The sequence below is a fragment of the Danio rerio genome, chromosome 20, assembly GCF_052040795.2.
Source record: "Danio rerio strain M-AB ecotype USA chromosome 20, GRCz13ab, whole genome shotgun sequence".
Classification (NCBI taxonomy): Eukaryota; Metazoa; Chordata; class Actinopteri; order Cypriniformes; family Danionidae; genus Danio; species Danio rerio.
The window spans coordinates 27264018-27285000 of record NC_141040.1 but is presented as its reverse complement, the minus strand read 5'-3'; the positions used below and the strand labels follow the sequence as shown (position 1 = coordinate 27285000).

The following is a 20983-nucleotide window of genomic DNA, read 5'->3' as shown; positions in this document are numbered from 1 at the left end:
ACATATAAACATATATTGATGATCAGAAGTTTTCCCGGTGGTTAGTACGCAAATATTTTTTAAGTTACGAAAATGTAAATTTTACATCAATTTTCCACATCGATAGATAAGTGACCACACGGGCATTGCCTACAAAGAGTATGTGTTTGTGTGCATGGGAATGTATTATACTCCCTCCCTGTTAAATTTGATCTAATCCATGTCCTGGAACAAACCTCCTCTCCTGCTTTTACTTCTCATTTTAACAGAGGGAGTGCTTTGATTGTGAATGAATCTCTGTTATGAATGACTTAGCTGACAATAGTTTCTGGCACCACAGCATCTTGTTGTCATATTTCTTTTTCATTGTTTGCTTATTTTACTCAACAAAACTAGCATAAGCCTAGTATTTAGTGTAAGTTGGTGCTAATTATCATCAATAACGTTACTTGTTTAGCACAAAGTTTATAACATATAAAAACGTAAAAAACAAATTTCTTCCTATGAAATGTTCTGCCTTTGTGCTTTGTTATCTTTGTTTACTTGTCTTTGCTACACCCGTACGCAGCGCTAAAGTCCAGCATCTTCACACTGGCTTTAGTTTTGACTAGTTTGGTTGAATGACATTTGTCCTGGAAGCACTGTAACAATGTGGCGGCGCTATTGACTCATGCTCAGGGCCCTAATGCGATATCTAGTGTATATTTCTATGACACAAAACCAGTCATAACTGTATTTTGTTTTTAAATCGAGATTTATATATGACATGAACAGACTTCTTTGTTATGATAGGACAGTATTTGTCCGAGATAAGAATTTTTAAAAATCTGAAATCTGGGGGTTCAAATAAATCTCAATCTTGAGAAAATCACATATATATTTGTCTAAATTAAGTGCTTAGCTATACACATAACCAATATATTTACATTACTAGTATATTTACAGTATAAAATATACAAAATATCTTCATGTTACATGATTTTAATATTCTAATGATTTTGGCATAAAAGTAAAATTAGTCATTTTGACCAATATAATGTTATTGCCAAAACATACCACCGCAATATATGACGGGCGTTGTCTTCTTGAGTAACCAGTGGTGGAAAGAGAACTGAAAAATCATACTAAAGTAAAAGTACCATTAATTGCCTAAAAATTTAGTGCAGGTAGAGTAAAAGTATCTGCTGTAAATGTTACTTAAAATATGAGTAAAAAGTAAACCTTTCAGAAGTACTCAAGAGTAGTGAGTATTATGCTGTAAAAAGCTGATGTGTTTACATCTAATTTGTGGACACGTGTAAACATAACATTCTTTAGTGCATTTAGTGATTGCCCATCAGGCACACAATGTCATTTGACGTTAAAGTTAGGTTAGATTTAAGTTGTGATGTCAGGTGAGCAAATTTCAATGTCTAGCCAGCGGCTAAAGACAACGTTATTTTGATGTCCAATAATGACGTGTAATAATGTTTATATTTAGTCGATTTTAGGTTGTGTTGTAAAGTGACCAAAATCCAACGTTGAGCCAAGATCTTAAACCAACAACCTATTGACATCAAATACTGACATTTACCCATCAGGTGTGGCAACCAAAATCCCACATCTGATAGATGTCATAGTGGTAACGTCAAGCTGTAACATCATTAGACGTTGATATTTGGTTGATTTCAGATTGAACATTGACATAGGCATGACATTGGGTACTGATGTCAACCCTATTTTCATTTCCAAACAAACTTCAGTGTCCCCACAAAGTTGGGGTACAACGTCGATCTGACATCATGTTGATTTCTTGTGCCTGCTGGATGTTTAAGGTTATTTCGGTCATCATACATTAAACATCTCTCATCTTCTCAACAGTGACATGCATCTAAACAGTCTCTGGGTCATTGCATGCAAAGATTCTGGACATCTTCTTAGACACTTCCTTCCAAGTGGTTTGCTGCATTTATAAATTGCCATGTCTTGAGGTACTTCATTATGATGTAACCTATATGTGATTTGATTGGACAGGAATCATAGGACTGATTTTTCTAATCCATATAGACAAGAAAAAAGCAGTGACTGCAGGTTGAAGGAAAGTAGTGGAGTAGAAGTACCAATACAGCACTAAAAATGAACTCAAGGGAAAGTTTAATACACATTTTTAAAACGAGTAAATTATAATTCCTGAGAAAAATTACACAATTACAGTAATTTAAGTATTTGTAATGTTACTTTACACCACTGAGAAAAACAAATAATTATTGTAGGATGAAAATGTCTATGACTCGCTGGTAAAAATGTACAGACATTCACAGACTAACAACAAACCACCTGGTTAAACTGAGTTTTGGAAGTTGGTACATGGCTCGTTTACTAAAAAACGAGTTATGTATGTTCTTAAACAAAGGTTTCACATCTCACAAACACATTTCAACTGCTTTTCAAGACTGTCCTACATTTTTTTAACTTTCCCAAACCTCGAAAATCGTATTAATTGTTCTTAATTAGACACCTGAGCTCAATCTACCCTGTTCATCTAACGTTACTTAAGCCGCTACAGTCCGCTTGCCAGCCGGCTAAGCGAAAAATGGCTACATATGGAAACGAGACAGTCGATAACTATCTTTACTCCTCTTACAACCCTTATTACTACAAATACCCCAAATTCAAGGGCTGGAGACAGAAAGCTTACTTCACCAACTACGGTGAGGGCGAGACCTACTTTGATAATCACCACAGGGCGCAGCTGAAGTCCATCTTGTCTCAGATCAACCCAAATCTCACCCCGCGTCTGAGGAAGGCCAACACCAAAGACGTCGGGGTTCAGGTCAACCCGAAGACCGACGCGTCCATCCAGTGCTCTCTGGGGCCGCGGACGCTTCTGGCACGCAAACGCGATGCCCTGCGCCGGCGGCGGCAGGAGGTCCAGACCCCTGGGAGTCCCGTCAGCAGCGGTGGTGTCCGGTTCCCGCGCACCCAGGCCGTTTACTCCCCAGTAGAATCCCGGAGACTAGTGTCCCTCTTCAGAGAGGAGGGTGAAGAAGAGGAGGACACGGATCCCGAGGTCACAGAGACGGTTGACAGCGCAGAGAAGCTGGAAAGCGCAGAGAAAAACGTGCGCAAACAGGGTAAGAAAAGCGCGAAGCAACCGCTTAGTCCAGAGAAAAATATAAACAAGCAGACTGAAACAAATGAGGAGAACACAAACGAGCCAGTGAAAACCGAACAAGACGATCTGAAGTCCAAGGCTCGTGTGAGATTTCAGGTGACATTAATTGATTCTCATAGCATATATATGAAACTTAATCGACGTGTGTTTTTAACATAACTTGCTTTAGAATTGCAGTTGAAGTGTTTTGGCACTTCCAGTATTATATAATCTTTTCAATCCAGTTTTTGGAGCAGAAGTATGGATTCTATCATTGCAAAGACTGCAACCTACGGTGGGAAAGTGCTTATGTGTGGTGTGTCCAAGGAACAAACAAGGTAATATTTTGTACACGCACAAACAAACAATCTTAATTCCGTAAAACTACTCTCATTGCTCCAGATCCCTGTTAACAATGGAGTAGTTTGAGCAAACCAAGATGACATGTTCCTGTCTAGGCTATATTTGCGTTTGGTTAAAAAAACCCAGTTAAAATGGCAACCATTTTTTTCATGATTCCCAGAACAGAATTTTCATCAACCTTTTTTTTCTCATTTGAAAGACAATATTTTAAAACTTGAAATCGTTAACAACTGACATCCATGGTAGGAAAAACAAGGAGCCTATTAAAGTCAGTGGCTTTGAATTTACAACATTTTTCCAATTTTTTTATAAACTCAAACATGCATGTTTAAATCTAGTGGAGTGCAAGTAAAAAAAAAAAAAGATTTTCATTTTTGGGTTAACTATCGGAATTATCCCTCTAAGCTTTTACAAAGCCCCCCTGCAATGTTCAGAAATTCTTTTTTTTTTTTTTTTTTTTTTTTTGATTGCCCAAAAACTACTTTCCCCATAAAGTTATTAGGGGAATGTTCCTTTTGTGCTAGAAAAGAATTAATTTACTTTTAGTTCCCCTGTTATTTTGAGGTTGAGAGAGGTTCTGGATGTTTGGTACACAATCGGGATTGTTAGATCAAGGATGTTCAAATTCTGTCCTGGAGGCTTTGTTTCATGCTTCGCTCCAATCTAAATTGGATCATTCTGAACCAGCTAATCTAACTCCTACTAGACAAACACCTGCCAGAATGTTTTTAGTATTCCAAGTTGTGAGTTAAATTCTGCAGGACATCTCTGGACATCCAGAGTTTGGGCACATGTCTTGGACCGCTCTGACCATTTCCTTTTGTATTCTTGTTAGACTCACAAGCAGTCCCCCTACCCCATGTTTATGGAACAATATGCACATACCTGTATAATGGGTGAATTAGGCAAATCTGGTCTATTCTTGTTGCTGATTACTGATTGAAGTTTTTCCGTTTCCTTTTTTAAAGGTTTATTTCAAGCAGTTCTGCAGAACATGCCAGAAATCATTCAACCCATACCGGGTTGAGGACATAGCATGTCAGGTAAAGTAGCTCTTTTAATTGATTGTTCTCATCAGAGGGTTCAGGGCTCCTCTGGGGCAGTCAGCAAGAGGACTGTGAACTGACTAAATGCTTTAAAGTTGCCATAATTTACATCACAGTTAATCTTAAGGAATTAGATTTGTCCCCATTAACAGTGTTGAGAGTTTCAGGACTTTGTTTAAACTCCCATGTTAACCAAAATTTTTTTCCAGACTTGCAAGAAAGCTCGCTGCACATGTTCTGTCAAGTCGCGTCACGTGGACCCCAAAAGACCCCACCGGCAGGATCTGTGCGGCCGCTGTAAAGGCAAGCGTCTGTCCTGTGACAGCACGTTCAGCTTCAAGTACATCATCTAGCAGCTCTGTCCATTGTTGTCATCAGCTGGATTGTCCACCTCAGTCTCTGCACCTCTGCTGCTCGTCGACCGCAGTGGGGGAGGCAGGCCCATCGGCCACTACAGTCTCATTTGTTTTTGTTTTGCTTTGATTACGAATTGCAGTACTTGTAGGTGTGATTTCTGAACAATAAAAATGGAAGTTACTAGCACATCTGGAGCCCAGTTTTTAAATGAACAGCTTTGTAGAAGGGTTGGGTTTTGGTTTTTACAAGTTTAAAGCGTGATTCTGTAATTTTATGACTTTGTCCACATCAAATGCCAATTTGACTTCTTTTACTGCTGGGAATGTTAGTCCAGTTTAGTCAAGATGATTAAAAGTAAAATGCACTGGAGATTTAGTATCTGTGGAAGAGAGGAACTTAAACATGGTGAGGGGGGACATCTTCCCATTGTCTTTAAACCTTATAACATTGTGTACCTGACATAAGACTTTAGTGCAGAGATGCCAAAAGTTAAGCCCTTTGATTAACATTTTAAATTTGGCCTGCCATCCCATTTGAAAAGAGGGAGAGTGGTGGTTGGGGCGAATGCCTTTGACAGAAATTGTCCATTTGAATTTAATGTATTTTTTTTAAGCTACAAAGGCAACTGAAATGACTAATGTTGTAAATGAATCAGGCTTAACCTAAATACTGTCCTTGAATTGCAAAACATCTGACATTTAGGAAACATCAAGGTAAAAGCAGGTGCAGCTCAACTAGTGTATTCAGGATTGAACTCCTTTGTGTTAAATGCAACTTGTTTTTACAAAGTTCACTATAAAATGTTAAGTGATACTGCAGTAGATATTAAATAATTTAAAGCCAAGTTGTCTTTTTTTGTTGTTTTAACTATTACCAAATAAATGAGGAACTTTCTCTAGGCAAATTTCATGTAATATGGTTTGAGATATTTATATATTCGGCCCACAGCCCTCAAGTTTGGATTTTGGCCCTTTAAAGGATAAAGTTTAGGCACCCCTGTTTTAGTGTATCTGTCATGTGAAGGGAAAACTTTGTTTTTAGTTCAATATTGACATTATATAAATGTCTACTGAAAGTGACTCCAGAAATGTTGCTTATTTGTATCATTGTAGACTAAGGATGTCCAAACTCAGTCCTGGAGGGCTGATGTCCTGCATAGTTTAGCTCCAACTTTCTTCAACACACCTGCTTGGAAGTTTCTAGTATACCTAGAAAGAGCTTGGTTATCTGGTTCAGGTTTGTTTAATTGAGGTAGGAACTAAAACATGCAGGACACCGGCCCTCCAGTATGGAGTTTGAACACCCCTGGTCTATGATGATACAAATAAATGACATTTCTGGAGTCACTTTCACGAAGATGTTACTTCAATGAACAGTGACGGCAATCTTTAAATAGCTGAAGCGTTTACAAGTAGCACATGCTTACAATAAGCCGAACATCAGTCTTTTGGCGAGGTTGCCAATCCAGTTAGCATTTGTTTTTTATAGACAGAATTGTGTGCTTGGGAACTGAATACATTTGATCAAAATAGTTCAACATAAATCAGCTGAGAGCAAATTTATTTTATGGGGGGAAATAAACTACCAGAAAGCCAGCATTGCTTATAATCAGAGTTTTATTTAACAGTACAGGGGAAAAGCAGGTAAATCAGATGACAAACAGACAAACCAGAGAGAAATGTGTGAAGGGGAAGGGAGGAAATAAGAATAATGCACCTCTAGATAAAAACTATATTTTGTCCAGGTAAATAATATATCCATTAAATAATTAAGAACAGCATTCAAAATGTACCAAACAAAGCAACAGAAGAGATCTCTGAGAGGAATGAATACAGTGAACGTTTTTATTTGTCAATGTGCCGCGACAGATTAATCGTTCCCCCGCCCCATACGTTTGCGCTCTACGCTTTTGAGGACACAGCTTTGTCTCTTGGAGTTCGGTAAGCGAAGCGCGGTGCCTTTCAGAAGCACACAAACCCTCAGTGCAGCCCTGAGTTAAGACAGAGCCAACATGGACAAACACCGGCCCCAGTTTCCCTACAGCAGCGGGCTCCAGTAGGGGGCCCCCACGGGGACTTTGAGCCAACATGGAGATCACAGTGGGTATTAAGGAATGCATATGGCAAGAGCTCATTCTTCGGGAAATATTAAAGATTAAGGTGGCGTATTATCATAAAGGAGAGGGCAGCCCGTACATCCCTAGTCAACTCGCTATTTATTTATTTTTTTGCATTAGTCGTCACCCTCTACTGAGCTCTCTCTGATTGAACAGTGCATTACACAAATGTACAAGGAAAAAAATACTGCTTTTACACTATACATTTTCTAAAATATATACAGAGTAAAATAAGTTATTGATATTTCCATGAGTTGCAGCCAGTTTGCACATCACCTGTGCATCTCGGTTTGTTAACGTGCATGTATGAGAGAGAACGGGTGTGCAAATATCAGTCCATGTCAAACGTACTCACACGCTCGCACTCGTCCTCGCGCACACACACACACACGCGCGCACACATAAGTGTCTATGGTATTTTCTACAGGCAGCTACTTATTTGGTTATAGATTACGGGTTTTGTATGAGCAGCCCAGTGAAAGCTGAAAGTTCTCCTCGATGCAGGTCAATAAAGTTAAACAGATAAACCTCTCTTTAAACGGAGGATACGCCGCTCCTTGCTTACAATTACATGTTAAATTTCCTAACATTTACAACCTAAGACTGTTAAAAAATACATTTCTCAAAAAAATAAGTTGCAGGCTTCTCTCTTTCAAGCATGCTTTTTATGTCTGCGATAAATCTCGCAGGTAAATCACAAAAACGCTCCAAATCCCATCTCTGCCCCAGTGCATAGTGGGGCAGACGGATGTGAATCACTCAAAAAAAAAAAAAACTCCCAAGAGGTCATAGGTCATTCCGCCAAAAAACAAACAAACAAACAAACAAAAAACTGTGAATTTAGCATCATAATCGCCTAGTGTTCCTCCTAATGACCGGTCCCATTTTTTGTACGTTTTCCGCCATCCGCCGAGGATAAACTATATTATAGAAACGTGTTGCGTGCGTAATAGTTTGGAGTCACTAATGTCCACACATTCTTTAGCCCTTTGAGGTGAAGTCTACATGAAAATCGGCAAACCTGTCGTCCCCGGAGGAAGAGTTGGAGCTGGATGATACTCTAGAGTCCAGTGCTGAGGACTGTGTTTTGCGTGTCGATCTGCGTCTGGATGTGGCCTGTGGGTGTCGGGGACTGGATGTGCGTCTGGTGGCTCTGCAGGTGCGGGTGTGTTTGAGCCTGGCAGAGAGCTTCGCGGATCTGAAGATTGAGCTCCATGAGGCGAGCGCTGGCCTGAGAAAGATCCCTGCTGGGTCCCACCACCGCCAAACAGCCCGTTTGACCTAAAGTCTGGTGCCTGAAGTAGATGTGCAGCAGTGTCTGCACTGCATCGTCCCGATCACTGCCAAATATGTCATTGGGCCACAGGCACCTGAGGAAATGAAGAAGAGCAAGGGATGCAGAAGGGTCAACGGGGGAAACAGATACTGGAATGTATCAGATTAAGGCAAAAGAGAACTTGAGTTGCTTCATTAGATTATGGATTCTAGCTAGATATGATGTTACCATCTTCCAATGACACAACGTTTTTCTGTTCTGCTCTGAAAGCAGCCAATCAAAAAAACAAGTTGTGCTAAATAAATGTATACACTTTCATTTCATTTGTATGTTGTAAATACTGTACAAAGTAAAAGAACTAATTCATGGTTTCTGCAGGTTTTCTCTAGTCAAATTTAAGACTTCTTAAGACCCTTTAAGACTTATACAGGGTTAAAGTCTTTTTCTAATGGCAGCTTATTATCATGAGGAATTGTGTAATTGTGGTCTTTTTATCTGATTAGGGAATTTAATTTGGGGATTTTGCTATTATATAAATATAAATAATAATATGAATATAATATAATACATAAATAATGATTTATATATATGAAATGACAATACTTCTCGATATGTTTAATTGGGTAGTATTGTTGGTCATTGGATGAATGTTAGTCCGACTGAGTAGCTTTACTTGGACAAAGCAAAATTAAGACCTGTTTATAGTGATTTAAGACCTACAACACAATATTTTTGTGAATTTAAGACTTTTTAAGGCCTAAAATTAAGTTTTAAAATTGAGGGCATTTTACAACCCAGTGGACACCCTATGATGTTTGCAAATAAAATAAGGCAGTTGATTCAATCCAATGTGGCGACCCCCTGATAAATCTGAGACTAAGCCAAAGGATAGCAGGAGAGTGAGGGACTTTCTATTTAGGACTACCGGTAGCTAACAGTACATTACTTTTAAATGAGATCCAAACTCTAATGCAATATTTTTATTTGTTTTGGTCTCTCAGCAATTAAATTTTCTGCAACTTTTTTTCCCAGAAGAATTTATAGGAAGATTTATAGGAAAATAGGAAGAGGACCACTGTGCTCTGAATAACAAAACAGAGCATGAATAACTCTGCAACATCAGTGTTTCTCAACCATGTTCCTGGAGGACCACCAGCTCTGCACATTTCCCAAGGCTGATTCTCAATTCCAAGAATGGATTGAATGGACTTGTGTTTTTGTGGAGAACAGTCTTGCCAAGTTATCCCGGAAGAACGAACTCTGGAGACCGCAAGAACACAGAACACGTCCTGTGAGAAATGAGATGCTGCGTTCTTCCTGATGGTCACATGACCTTCACATGTTTTTAATGGAAAATTAAATTATTTAAACATTACAGCATTTATACAGCGATTTATTGCTTTTTCCCTTTTCAATATATATTTAACATGAAGAAAACCTCACAAGACAACAAAAAAAAAAAACAAATTTTGATATTAAATATCAGCAAATAAACACCGTTAATGTGTTTATGCCTTTATAAAGATTTTCATATTAATTTTTACTTTCGCCGTCTCATTTAGGAAAACTCCTGAGGTAACTAAGTTATATCCCTGAACTTTAATAATAATAAATCTATATAAAATGCTGCGCTTTCCACCTTCTTTATTCAGCCACAGTGACTTCTGGGAATTCTCGAGCAAGTTTTGCACTCCAGTCGGCATTGACGCATGCTTGATATCAAGAACACATCCGGGAAGTTTCACGTGTCCTCCTTTCTTGCGGTCTTGAGTTTTGGAACTGAACTTTGGCAGCTGATGATGACGTTATACGAGAACACTTGGACACAAGATCACTAAAGAACACAAATTGAGAAACAGCCCATGTCTCCTTAACTAAACACACCTGATTCAGATCCTCATCACATTAACAGAGAATTTTAACAGATTTTACTGCTAGGATGAAGACAAAAGCTTAAACTCTTTAAATCTCTTTAAAATCTGCTTTAAAGCAAGGATTGTTATGCTCAAGTTAGAAGTAGTGCTAATCCCATATCTATATTGTCAGGTCCACGTAAGAAGCAGTGCTAATCCCACATCTATATTATCCCACATCTATAAGTGTACGGAGTTCCTTAAAGCAGGGTTAAAACAGGGTTTGTGACATCAAGGTTAACTAGATTTAAGGACAGTGTGAAAAAGACATAAGTCAGCATGTGTCACCTGAAGGCTTTAACTTGAGTGATGGCTGTGCAGAAGTCTCGTGCTCTGAGACTCTCGATGAGCGAGTGAATGGCCGTTTCTGTGCTTGACTGGTCCACCTCAAACTCGCCAATGTCCTGTTCATCATTAACTGACTCTGCCTCCTTCAGACAGCTCTCCAATATGGCCAGCTCCTCGGACATGTTAGTCACCTGAGAGACAAACAAGCATGTCATTTTAAATCAATGTTTAGTCAATATTCTCACTACTCTTGACTAAACCACTTGTGAAAAACAACTGACTTGCCGATACAATATTGACAATATCGAAAATCAAAGCACAGTTGCCCTGTGATATTAAAGGCATAGTTTACCCTGAAGAAAATTGGATCCAAACATTCAATAAAAAAGAAAATATTTGAACAACATTGGAAATCAGAGGCAATTGACATCCATAGTAGGGAAAAAATACTATGGAATTTGATGACTGCTGGTTTTCCTACATTTTTCAGAATATCAACAGTTTGTTCCTCTGTTGTGCTCAACAGAAGAACAAAACTCAAATTACTCTCTCTCTTTCTCTCTGTGTGTGTGTGTATACAGTAAGTGAGTTAGTATCGATGAGCAATAGGCTGAATGGCTTTGCTCTGGTCAGTCTTAAGGATATCAGTCTCTCTCAGGGAGCTTAATGAAGTTACAGTGTACTAAGAGCATTATGCACAGTCAGACCTTTATATCTGTCCATACTGGCACACATTAGCACAAACCACCACAATGTTCAGAGACAAAATTGATCATCTCTCTCTGTTTGCCCTATAAAGGGCCGCTTGCTGGCACTGAAGTTTGTGACACTAGAAAAATCCACAAGGACTGACCAAATAAGATGTGATTTTCTTGTGAATATGTACATGTATCATAATAACTCTTGACTCTATTAAATATTTTTTTATTCTAAAGGGGTAGTTCATTCATTCATTTTCCTTCAGCTGAGTCCCTTGAACTGCCAACTATTCTGGCATATGTTTTATTCATATGCCCTTCAAGCCACAACCCAGTACTGGAAAAAACAGGGGTAAGTTCACCCCAAAACATTTATTCTGCCATTATTAGCCGCGTTTCCACTATCGCGCCTAAAGCGAGCGAGCCAAGGCCAGTGGGGTTTCCACTGTCACTTCCGGGGCCTAATCGGGCCAAAGCGGGGCTTTCTTGGGGCCAGCGGCCGGCCTTTTTCTGCCCGCCGAATACTTTGGGCCAAGGAGGGCCAGCTGGGGCTTCGGGGTGGAGTAAAAGGAGAGGCGGGCAGTTTTCTGATCGAACATGAGTACATGCGCCAAACAAATAAAGAAATAAGGGAAAGAAAACATCAGCCTTATAGTCTGGGGTCTTTTTGCGTATGATCACCCTTATGTTTCCCTTTTAAATGTAAGGCTGCTGCATAAAATAATAAAGTAGTTTTAATTTATAGTGACGTTTTTTGCTGCGTCCTCCTCTATGTTACAATAACGCATAATAATCTTTACACCATATTAAAGACACAAATGACAGTAAAGGTTTTCGAGAGTTCTTGTCAAGTTTAAAATGTTTGTTTGTGCGCGTTTAGATGCCTGTATGTGTGTGTGAGACCGGGCAAAAGCGCTCCTTCACAGCTCTGTTGATGCCGCGAGCGGCTTTTTTCTTTCTTTATTTTGGAGATAATACACAATATAAATACAACAGAAAGACATAAAACTTAACAAAATACGTGCCCACTTTCGTAGACTTTAAACAATATAGTGTCATATCTTAATAAAATAGCCTAAGCTATATTAAAATATAATTTAAAGAATTACAAATATTGGATACATGTATAAAATCACATTAAATAAATTAACCAATATAAAATAAACAAAAGCTAGCTATAACAATGTAGGTAGCCTTTATACAATACATAAATCAAACCGCTTTAAAGCCACATATAGCTTAACTTTCATTTTACAAAGACCTGTCTGAAAAAAAAATAAGATTTTCGATATTTTCTAAAAACTAAACACCGGAGAAGGTTTGAAATATTTATATAAAGTAAATATTTATATAAGTAAATATTTATAAAGTATTTGGATACGATGATATTAATCAAATCGCGCAAACAGAGCATTATTTGGGTGAGTGAATCTAGCCTATACCTTTTTTTCTGTCACTCAGTCCTGCGCAGCGCTCGCTGCTTTAAATGCATCGGGGGAAAGTCCAAACACAAAATGTGTTCTATATCCTCAAACAACTGTTTATGTTTTATATGACGTGGTTACATTTATAAATGAAAATTTAAATGAAGAGCTTTAGTGAATAGCTGCCGAGCGCAACAAATATGGCTATATTTTATTAGGCTACTCGCTCTTGTGCTGAAAACTTAACACGACTTCTATCAAAACGAGGATGTTAAAATATACATGCCATATCGAGTTATAAGAGAGAATTTCTGTGGCTTTATATTATGGATGTGTGCGCTCTCTGTGTTGGGTCCCTGCATTAATGGCGAGAGCACTCGATGCACAATGCCAACAGTCGGTCGGCGAGTAAACAATAAATGTAATGAATGGAAATACACAGGTCTTTGCATATAGACATTTCATGTACTGCTGTACAGTAACGTGTCGTTTGTTTGTTTCGGTTGACTTCATTTTAATGGTTTCGTTTCGTGATGATTCTATGGTCTGCTTTATCTACCTGTCCTCATTCCCACTGAAGTGGGCGGGTTGTGTGACGTTTGATTCTAGGACGTTCTGGGGGCGGTGTTTGCGTGATGGTGGAGGCGGTGTTTGCGCTACTAGCCCGACAGTGGAAACGCGACATGATTTCAGCCTCATTTCTCAACCTCCCGGGCTATTGGCCCGGCCCGGCCCGATTAAAGACCTGGCTCGCACTGGCCTGATAGTGGAAATGCGGCTATTTACTCACACTTCACTTTTCAAAAGCTTGTTTTGAGTTTCTTTCATGAGTTGAACACAAAAGAAGACATCTAGAAAAATGATCTTTATTGGGACTCTTTGATTTCCACAGTAATTATTTTACCTACTATGAAATTCAATGGCTACCAAGTAGGACTGGATGATAAAATCGGTATTGATATTTATTGACAAACACCATTGTCAATAATGATAAAAGTTTGGTATGAAGTTTCAGCATGAAGGCTATAGTTTTATTAAAATGTGGCTGCTGAGCACACGCCTTGGAAGGAATGCCAATAAGCTTAGGGTGTAAGTAAGGGTAGGGCGCACGACTGGCATGACATGCACAGGGTGTTCAAGCAGTGAACAGATGATGCACGCGCTTTTTCCAGGTACACCTAGTTAAAAAAAACATTGGAACTTGTCCAAATTCCGCATCTGTGCCACGACTCATGCGAGTACAGCTAACCCTCTGCTTCACACCTTTTATGAAATACACACATTTCAGTCATTTCAGACTAAACCCCCTAAATAAACATAGGGCACCCAAACGTTGCTGTGCTTTTTACTTTTCTCCATGAACTTGCATCAAAGTTGCAGCTATAGTTTGTCCATTTGTCATCCTCTGAAAAAACGGTTGATGGTCGGCTAGTTACAAGAGACGAGAAATGTAAGGATGCTGCCAGAGTGGCTTTTTGGTTTCTTTTCTTGTTCCTCCCAGCCACTAACTCCCCATCTGAAAGATTTTTTAGCATAGGGGGTTATGTAGTCATTCAACTCCACAATGTTTTTGAATAATAAACTTGAAAGCTCAGATTTGATTATCATAATTAGTTTTGCTTACAGAGTTTGAGGTGTATTTTTGTTCAGTACTATTCACAGATCACAGATGTTGATCTACCTTTACCATTGCGCACACTTTGTAACATTTTATTTATTCAGTTTAAGAGTCTCTTTAACACTTTTGTTTATTCTATTATAAAAAGATCAGACATTTAATTAAATATTTTAGTTTTTGCCTATTAAAACTGTTTGCCTCAGTATTGTTGGTAAATAAAATAAAGTGGATTAAAAAATCCTAATATACCTAAATGTACTGTTAAAAAATATTAAATAGTTATCGATATCAAATGATATGAAACATGATATTGTGATAATATTTTGCAGTATCGCCCAGCCCTAGTATCGAAAAAAATCAGGTATTCTTTATTTTTGGGTGAACTGATCCCTTATTATATATAAGGCTTTTATAGGCTCTTAAAAGAGGTCAATTTTGTTATACTGTCCATCTATCCACATCTTGACAGCATCTTAAAGCTGTTACAATCTTGCTAATGTTGTAATAACTTGGGTCCCAACATGATGCTAAAGCACTTCTGGTGTGTATTGTTTATCTTAATATACTTATAAAACATGATTATAAGCATTTGAAAACATAATTAATCTAGTTACCAGCATTACATCTTTGTAATCGGATAATATAATCCAGATATATAAAAATATTTGTGCTTTGAAGATGGATGGATGAATACTAATCGGTGTGAAAATGAAGTTTTTGGGTGAACTACCCTTTAAAATGGGGACATATGGAAAACAATTACGTATCCTATGATGTACATGACAGACACAAACCTCTGCCTCTCTCTTGATGGTGTCCACTCTGCTGATGAGTTTGCAGTAGGCCTGGAAGAGCAGCAGGAGCTGGAAATGGAGTTTATACAACCGTCGACACAACTCAAGCTCCTAGAAAAAAAAGAGAAGAGAGAGGAAGATCACGACACAGCCAACCAGTCCACCATCTTCAGCTTTAATCATCAGCACTGTCAGAAGCAAACAGCATGATTGGATGAACGGACGGCCAGGTGAATGGAACAATCGGAAGGGCAGACGGATGGATGGATGAAGCTCCTGGATTTGAGAGGAGGTTAGAAGGGTTACACCTTGGTATATCATTTGGTGCAGCGTGGACCGTGTATGTCTCCTGAAAGAGTGATGTTTCTGGAACATCAAGAGCCAAATGGAGTGATCCAAAATATTGTCAGGAGAGAGCAGAGGGGTGGATGGAGCATGCAAGAAAAAAATGGAAGGAACCAAGAATCTAAACTATTTTTTCGGTCTCATCCTCCGCTCAGATGTCCATGGACACACTCCATTCATACACTCAATGCGTATTATGAGTCAAATTTCAACAAGCGTTAGAAACGTTTATAACCCGTTAGCAAATTAGATAGCAAAGTTCAAACTGCGAGTATGCAGAACTCATATAAGCCATTAAATAATTAATCAAGCTGGTGATGTGTAATGATCATGAATTACAGACGTCTACAGAGGTGTTAAGAGATCAGATGTAGTGTTTGTTTTGAATTCTGATTGGTTGAGATGAATGTGCCGATTAATCAGTGAAGAATGGATGAATGCGTGTGTTGCAGAATCAAAAAGGAATGCGACAGGCTCTTATATATGATAAACCACTTACTGCTAGCATTTCCATTTGCTAAGCAAGAAGGACGGCAGGTCACAAAAGAGGAAACACAGGAAATGAGAGAAAGATCACAAATTAGTCGGCTCACAACACTCCAAGACCACCATAAGAGAGAAAGAGAGAAATATTGCAGTCTGTTGATATTTAACAATGACACACACAAAGATTTAAGTCACATGCAGTGCATTCTGGGAGGAGAATTTACTTTTAATATGATGCACCTGTTTTAATTACTTATTTTATAACATTCAAAAATGTCTAAATGTATGGTAAATACGTAAAAAAAGAGCAAAGGAAAGAGTAAAAGGTTGAGAGAAACGAGTTATAGTAAGACAGAGAAATGTAGGCATAAATGTCAGCTTTGCCATCACAAACTTTTTCAACTTAAGCCTGCTGAAAAAGACTGTATAAAATACTGGTTATGGAAAGAACAGAATCTTACTGAGTCTGAGTCTAAAAAAAAGAAGAAAAAAAAGAAAAAAAAAGAAGTGAAAGAAGTCTCTGAAAGGAACAGTTAATCAAAAATGAAAACCTGTTCATTCCAATTATAACAGTTTCAGCTAAAATAAGTTCATATTGTTCTACTTGGAAAACAAATACCATCTTGATTGGCTTGACAGTAAGGAAATTGAATCTGAACTATCCCTTTAAGCATATTATTTAGAATTTATTTGATAAAATGACAGTTAAAAGGCAATATTGTGAACTACCAATGTAAAGAAATATTTTTTTTTATTGCAACATTTTGAAATGTAATTTCTCCCAGAGATGAAAAGCTGAATTTTAAGCATGATTACTGAAGTCTTCAATGTCAAGTGCCTCCCACGCATAGACTTTAATTGAGCGGGTGCCAGGTATATTAATGACTGGCCCAAGTATATTTAGTGACACAATTGTTTTTATTATTAACATCCTTTTACACTTTTTCTGTATCCGCCCAATATAACTAAACATCCGTGATCGATTAAGTAGCAGAAGATCTTCTCTCTACCAGTTTCGTTGTGCCTGTGGTACCTGTGAAAAATCATGCAGACAGTTTCATGTTCTCTTTAGACCCACAGAGACCTGTATTTTTGGGACCTAATAAGTTTGTCTAGCCCGGGTTTCTATATCTCCTAAAATGTCCGGATTTCAACTTTCAAGCTTAAACTTTCTAAAACTCGTACGATTTTTTGCATTACTCTTTAATTAAAGAATACTTTCCGCACGCAGTCGCAAGTTCGAGAAAAAGTAAATAATAGATTCTTTAATCTAAACCAGTGGTTCTCAAACTGTGGTACGCGGGCTTCCTCCTAGTGGTACGCGGAGGAATCGCTGAATTTTGGTACGCAATTACTCATTTCTGCAAATGCGGCGAGTGCTTTATTTTAACACCAGAGCGCATTCATGTGTGCAAATCGCTAAAACAGATATGCGAGCTCTTAAATAGGCTTTTTTCAAATGAACTGCAGTGCTCTCATGATCGCGTGTGTGCTCAGATAGAATACAATCGCGATCTTTCCACTATTAAAGTAGACATTATTTATCTTCCTTAACTAAATTTAGTCAAAAGTATTCAAAGTTATCAAATATTTAGAAATAGATTGATACATGATCGATGACAATGCTAATGGTCTTCTTATTTGGCTGTGTTGTGAAGTGAAACTTACTTTTAGCAAAGGTGGAACATTTTTTATTTCTTTACGACAAAATAATTATGCTGGAAATGTTTCTGGGTGAGGTATTTGTGTGATTTATACATTTAGCTGTATTCTGATCTGTCTTAAAGCATTACAGGTCAAGGCAATCCATTGTTAGCCTACTTATTATTTATCACAATTTACAATAAGGCTCTTAAAGCACTGCTTTGATAAATGTAGTGTCGTAATATTTCAAATACCTCAAGTAAAATGAATTCATTTGTTTTATTTTTTTTACTGACAGTGTACTTGTATTTTTTTACGTTTCTATTTTAGATTAAGATCAAGTGTAAAATAAAATCTACATGTGATGTACAGCTATTTAAGAAACAAATTTGCCATATTGTAAAGAAAATAGTGTAAAATATGTAAATAAAAGGCTAAATTTAAATCTTTTTACCATATACTTTAATTTAACCTTTCAAAGCTTAAAAATATATATTTTTAAAAATGGGCAAAAAGTGTCTCTATGGCCTTAAAGATTATTTGGTAGTTTTACCAGTGCTATTGAAAAAGATTAATTGTCATGAAAGAAAAAATTGACTATACTTCCTTTGTTAGTGCAAATTATACATCTAGCTTTGGGATGTAAGCAATCAAACCATTAAATCAGGTTTACACTTAAAAAAAGTGATTTCATAATGAAAATCAGATTTTTTTTCAAAAGTAACCAACTAGTACTTTTTAAAAGAGTAATTCGTATACCTAATATTAGTATTATTTACTAAAATTTTTGTTATTTTAGCAGTGTAATAGTATTTTTACTTGAGTACAAAAAAGATTTCACAAGCACTTAGTGCAGGTTTATTATATTATTAATATATGATTAATAAGTATTATTATTAATGGTTTTTATTTGTATCTATTCTTATGCAATGTTTTATGGGTTGCTGAGAATACATTTCAGGTCTTCAATACATAGCATGTCAGTCTTGGAAAAAAAAATAGGTGCTGGAATTGATTTTCATTAGGCTGTGCCTGTATGAACCCTGTCATGTACATTTAACATTTATTTCAAGATTTGTCTGAAAGTGTATGAATATGACATATAGCCTATATTTATAAGGTCCAAGCAGCATTTCCAGCTTTTGATGAATAGGCTACTATGAATACTTTAGATTTAAGTACAGCAGTTTTCTTTTTACTTTTTAAGAACAGCGCCATTTTTTAATGAACTTTTAAAAGCACATTTTAACTAAAACTTTTTTTTTTTTATCTGCAAGCACAGTTAATGTTCAGACTATTTCAAATGTTTAAAGTGACTGACAATAATACATATTCTTACTAATAGGAAGTAATCTGCATCGTTTTAAAACTGTGCACACCTGTAGCTGCTTAATTAGGCTTACGACGCTATTTTTTAATGCTGGTTAAAAAATAGCGTCGTAAGGTGGTACTTGGAGAGACGATTTTTTTTTAAGGTGGTACTTGGTGAAAAAAGTTTGAGAACCACTGATCTAAACCAGGGGCCAGCAAACTTGTGCCTGGGAGGCCGATGTCCTGCAGATTTTAGCTCCAACTGTAATCAAACACACTTAAACAAGCTAATCAAGATCTTACTATGTATACTTGAAATATGCAGGCAGTTGTGTTGAGGCAAGTTGGGGTTAAACTCTGCAGGCACACCGGCACTCCAGGACCAAGATTGGTGACCCCTGATCTAAACGATTCAGAAAAACTTTTTTATATACTCAGAGAGGACCATTGACATTTACACTGGCTGCAAAATATTAGTAATGGTTATTCAATGCATTTCCTTATTAAAAAAAAAGGCTTATTTTAATCTTGTAATTATGATCATTTTTAGAGATATTGTCTATTTTATTAATGTTTCTGTCATTTATTTCTCTTTTGCTGATTGTTTTATTAATTTGATGATATTATTATATCAATATATTACATATGCTTTTTTATTTAAATATCTAAAATTCAAGTTTGCTTTGAACTTGAAAGAGAGAAAAGCCGATTTTACCTGTCACATGGCTCCTGAATAGCATGAAACTACTTTAAGTCTTTTTTTACTTTAACCCATTGAAATGAAACAATGTATAACAGTGTCATAATAAATACAATTATTAATAAAAATATAATTATTTTTTGTTTGTCGCATATAGTCAACTATTTATGTCATGTGGGTAAATAGTGTGTTTCAATAGTGTGTTTCAATCACCGCAAGTATATTTCAAACCTGTGGGAAGCACTGATTTAATATTTTATTATCATTATTTTTAATTATCAATTTGTTTATCATCATCATCATCATCATCAACAACAACATTTATGTAAAACAAATACATGCACATCTTTACAGAAACTTTTAACTAACTACATGGATCCTTACAAAAATGAAATAACCTTTTCAATCTTACAGACTCAGCTGTTATAGTGTACACATTTATTAACTGTGATAATAAATTGGTAAATGTGCATGCGAATGAAGTCTAAAACTCTAAATAAACAAGATTTCCATTCTGCCATGGATTCTAGAGGCACCAATTCTTCATGGATCCAATAATGGATGGCACAAACATGAAAATCAGTTGCCTTCCACTCACCTCAGCTTGCATTGTTGTTTATTTTTCAGAGATAAATGGAGACATTTAGAGTATAAATGTCAACATTTGCATGCTAAAACAGACACATGCAGAGAAGAGTGTGGGTGTATGGGAATGCTTTTTTATTTATACCTGAGCTTGAGTGTTGGGTCGCTGGTTGCTGTCTTTATCACCAAAGGTCTTTCTGCAGTTATCCAACCACTGCAGGAGGAAGGAGAGACGAGATACCGCATTAAACACAAAGGTGGAACTTTCTGATGTTCTGGACAACTGTGAGCAAAGACAGATGACGTTTCCTTGAGTGCGAAACAGAAATAGAGAGCGAGAGAGACGACTAGTGTGTATGTGCGTGAGGTAAATTTAATAGGAGTGCGCTACTTAGCAAATTAAAGAGGGTCTGTTTAAGCATATGGGGGGGGGGAGATATAATGCTCTGGAGGCAGTGCCTGTGTCTCATTCAATTACTGTCCTCTAGTCATCCACTATTCCATCTGCCCCCTCTGCTCCCCTTCCTGCTGCCTCTCCGTCCAGATAAATGATTTAGGGGCTTCGTGAGGCTATTCTTAGTGACTGTGCACAGAGAGATACTGGCCATTGTAGATTCGGGATGGGTGCTAACGGAAGCAAAGGCTGGATAAATCAGCTCACATCCTGATATGATTTAGAAGCCAACAATAAATGCAAAGAGACGTCATGGAGCATTTTATGATCCTGCGCTGTCAGCTCATTCTCCTCTGTTGTCTTTTCTCCATTGCATAAACCTTAAGATCACGCTTTAGATGGGGTTTAAGGGAGCACGAAATACCAAAACTGGCTGTCTGTACCGGCCGGTACAAAGTGACGTCATTGAATTTTCAGCACATCTGTTCATTAATTCATGAGAAAGACTTTGTT

The 20983-nt window shown here is 37.4% G+C and overlaps 2 protein-coding genes across 52 annotated transcripts in view; one reads left to right on the top strand and one right to left on the bottom strand.

The window, feature by feature from the left end:
- Positions 1–2537: 2537 nt before the first annotated feature.
- zar1 (zygote arrest 1) lies at positions 2538–5064 on the top strand. The gene is given in 4 exon segments (NM_194381.2): positions 2538–3229; positions 3358–3450; positions 4444–4518; positions 4731–5064. Coding segments are annotated over 4 exon segments (990 nt in total). The 5' UTR covers positions 2538–2551; the 3' UTR covers positions 4875–5064.
- A 1412-nt stretch (positions 5065–6476) lies between these two features.
- Positions 6477–20983, bottom strand: part of fryl (furry homolog, like) — a 154096-nt gene continuing 139589 nt past the window's right edge. For 27 of the 51 annotated variants that reach the window (XR_015517705.1, XR_015517706.1, XR_015517710.1 and 24 more), the window contains 5 exons: positions 20222–20290; positions 15850–15867; positions 15006–15116; positions 10472–10662; positions 6477–8364 (listed from right to left, as the gene is read on the bottom strand). Coding sequence is in view for 34 of the 51 variants with exons in the window: in XM_087297178.1 (XP_087153304.1) it covers positions 8055–8364; positions 10472–10662; positions 15006–15116; positions 15850–15867; positions 20222–20290 (699 nt within the window). In the remaining 17 variants the exon portion in view is untranslated. 51 annotated transcript variants of the gene reach the window in all.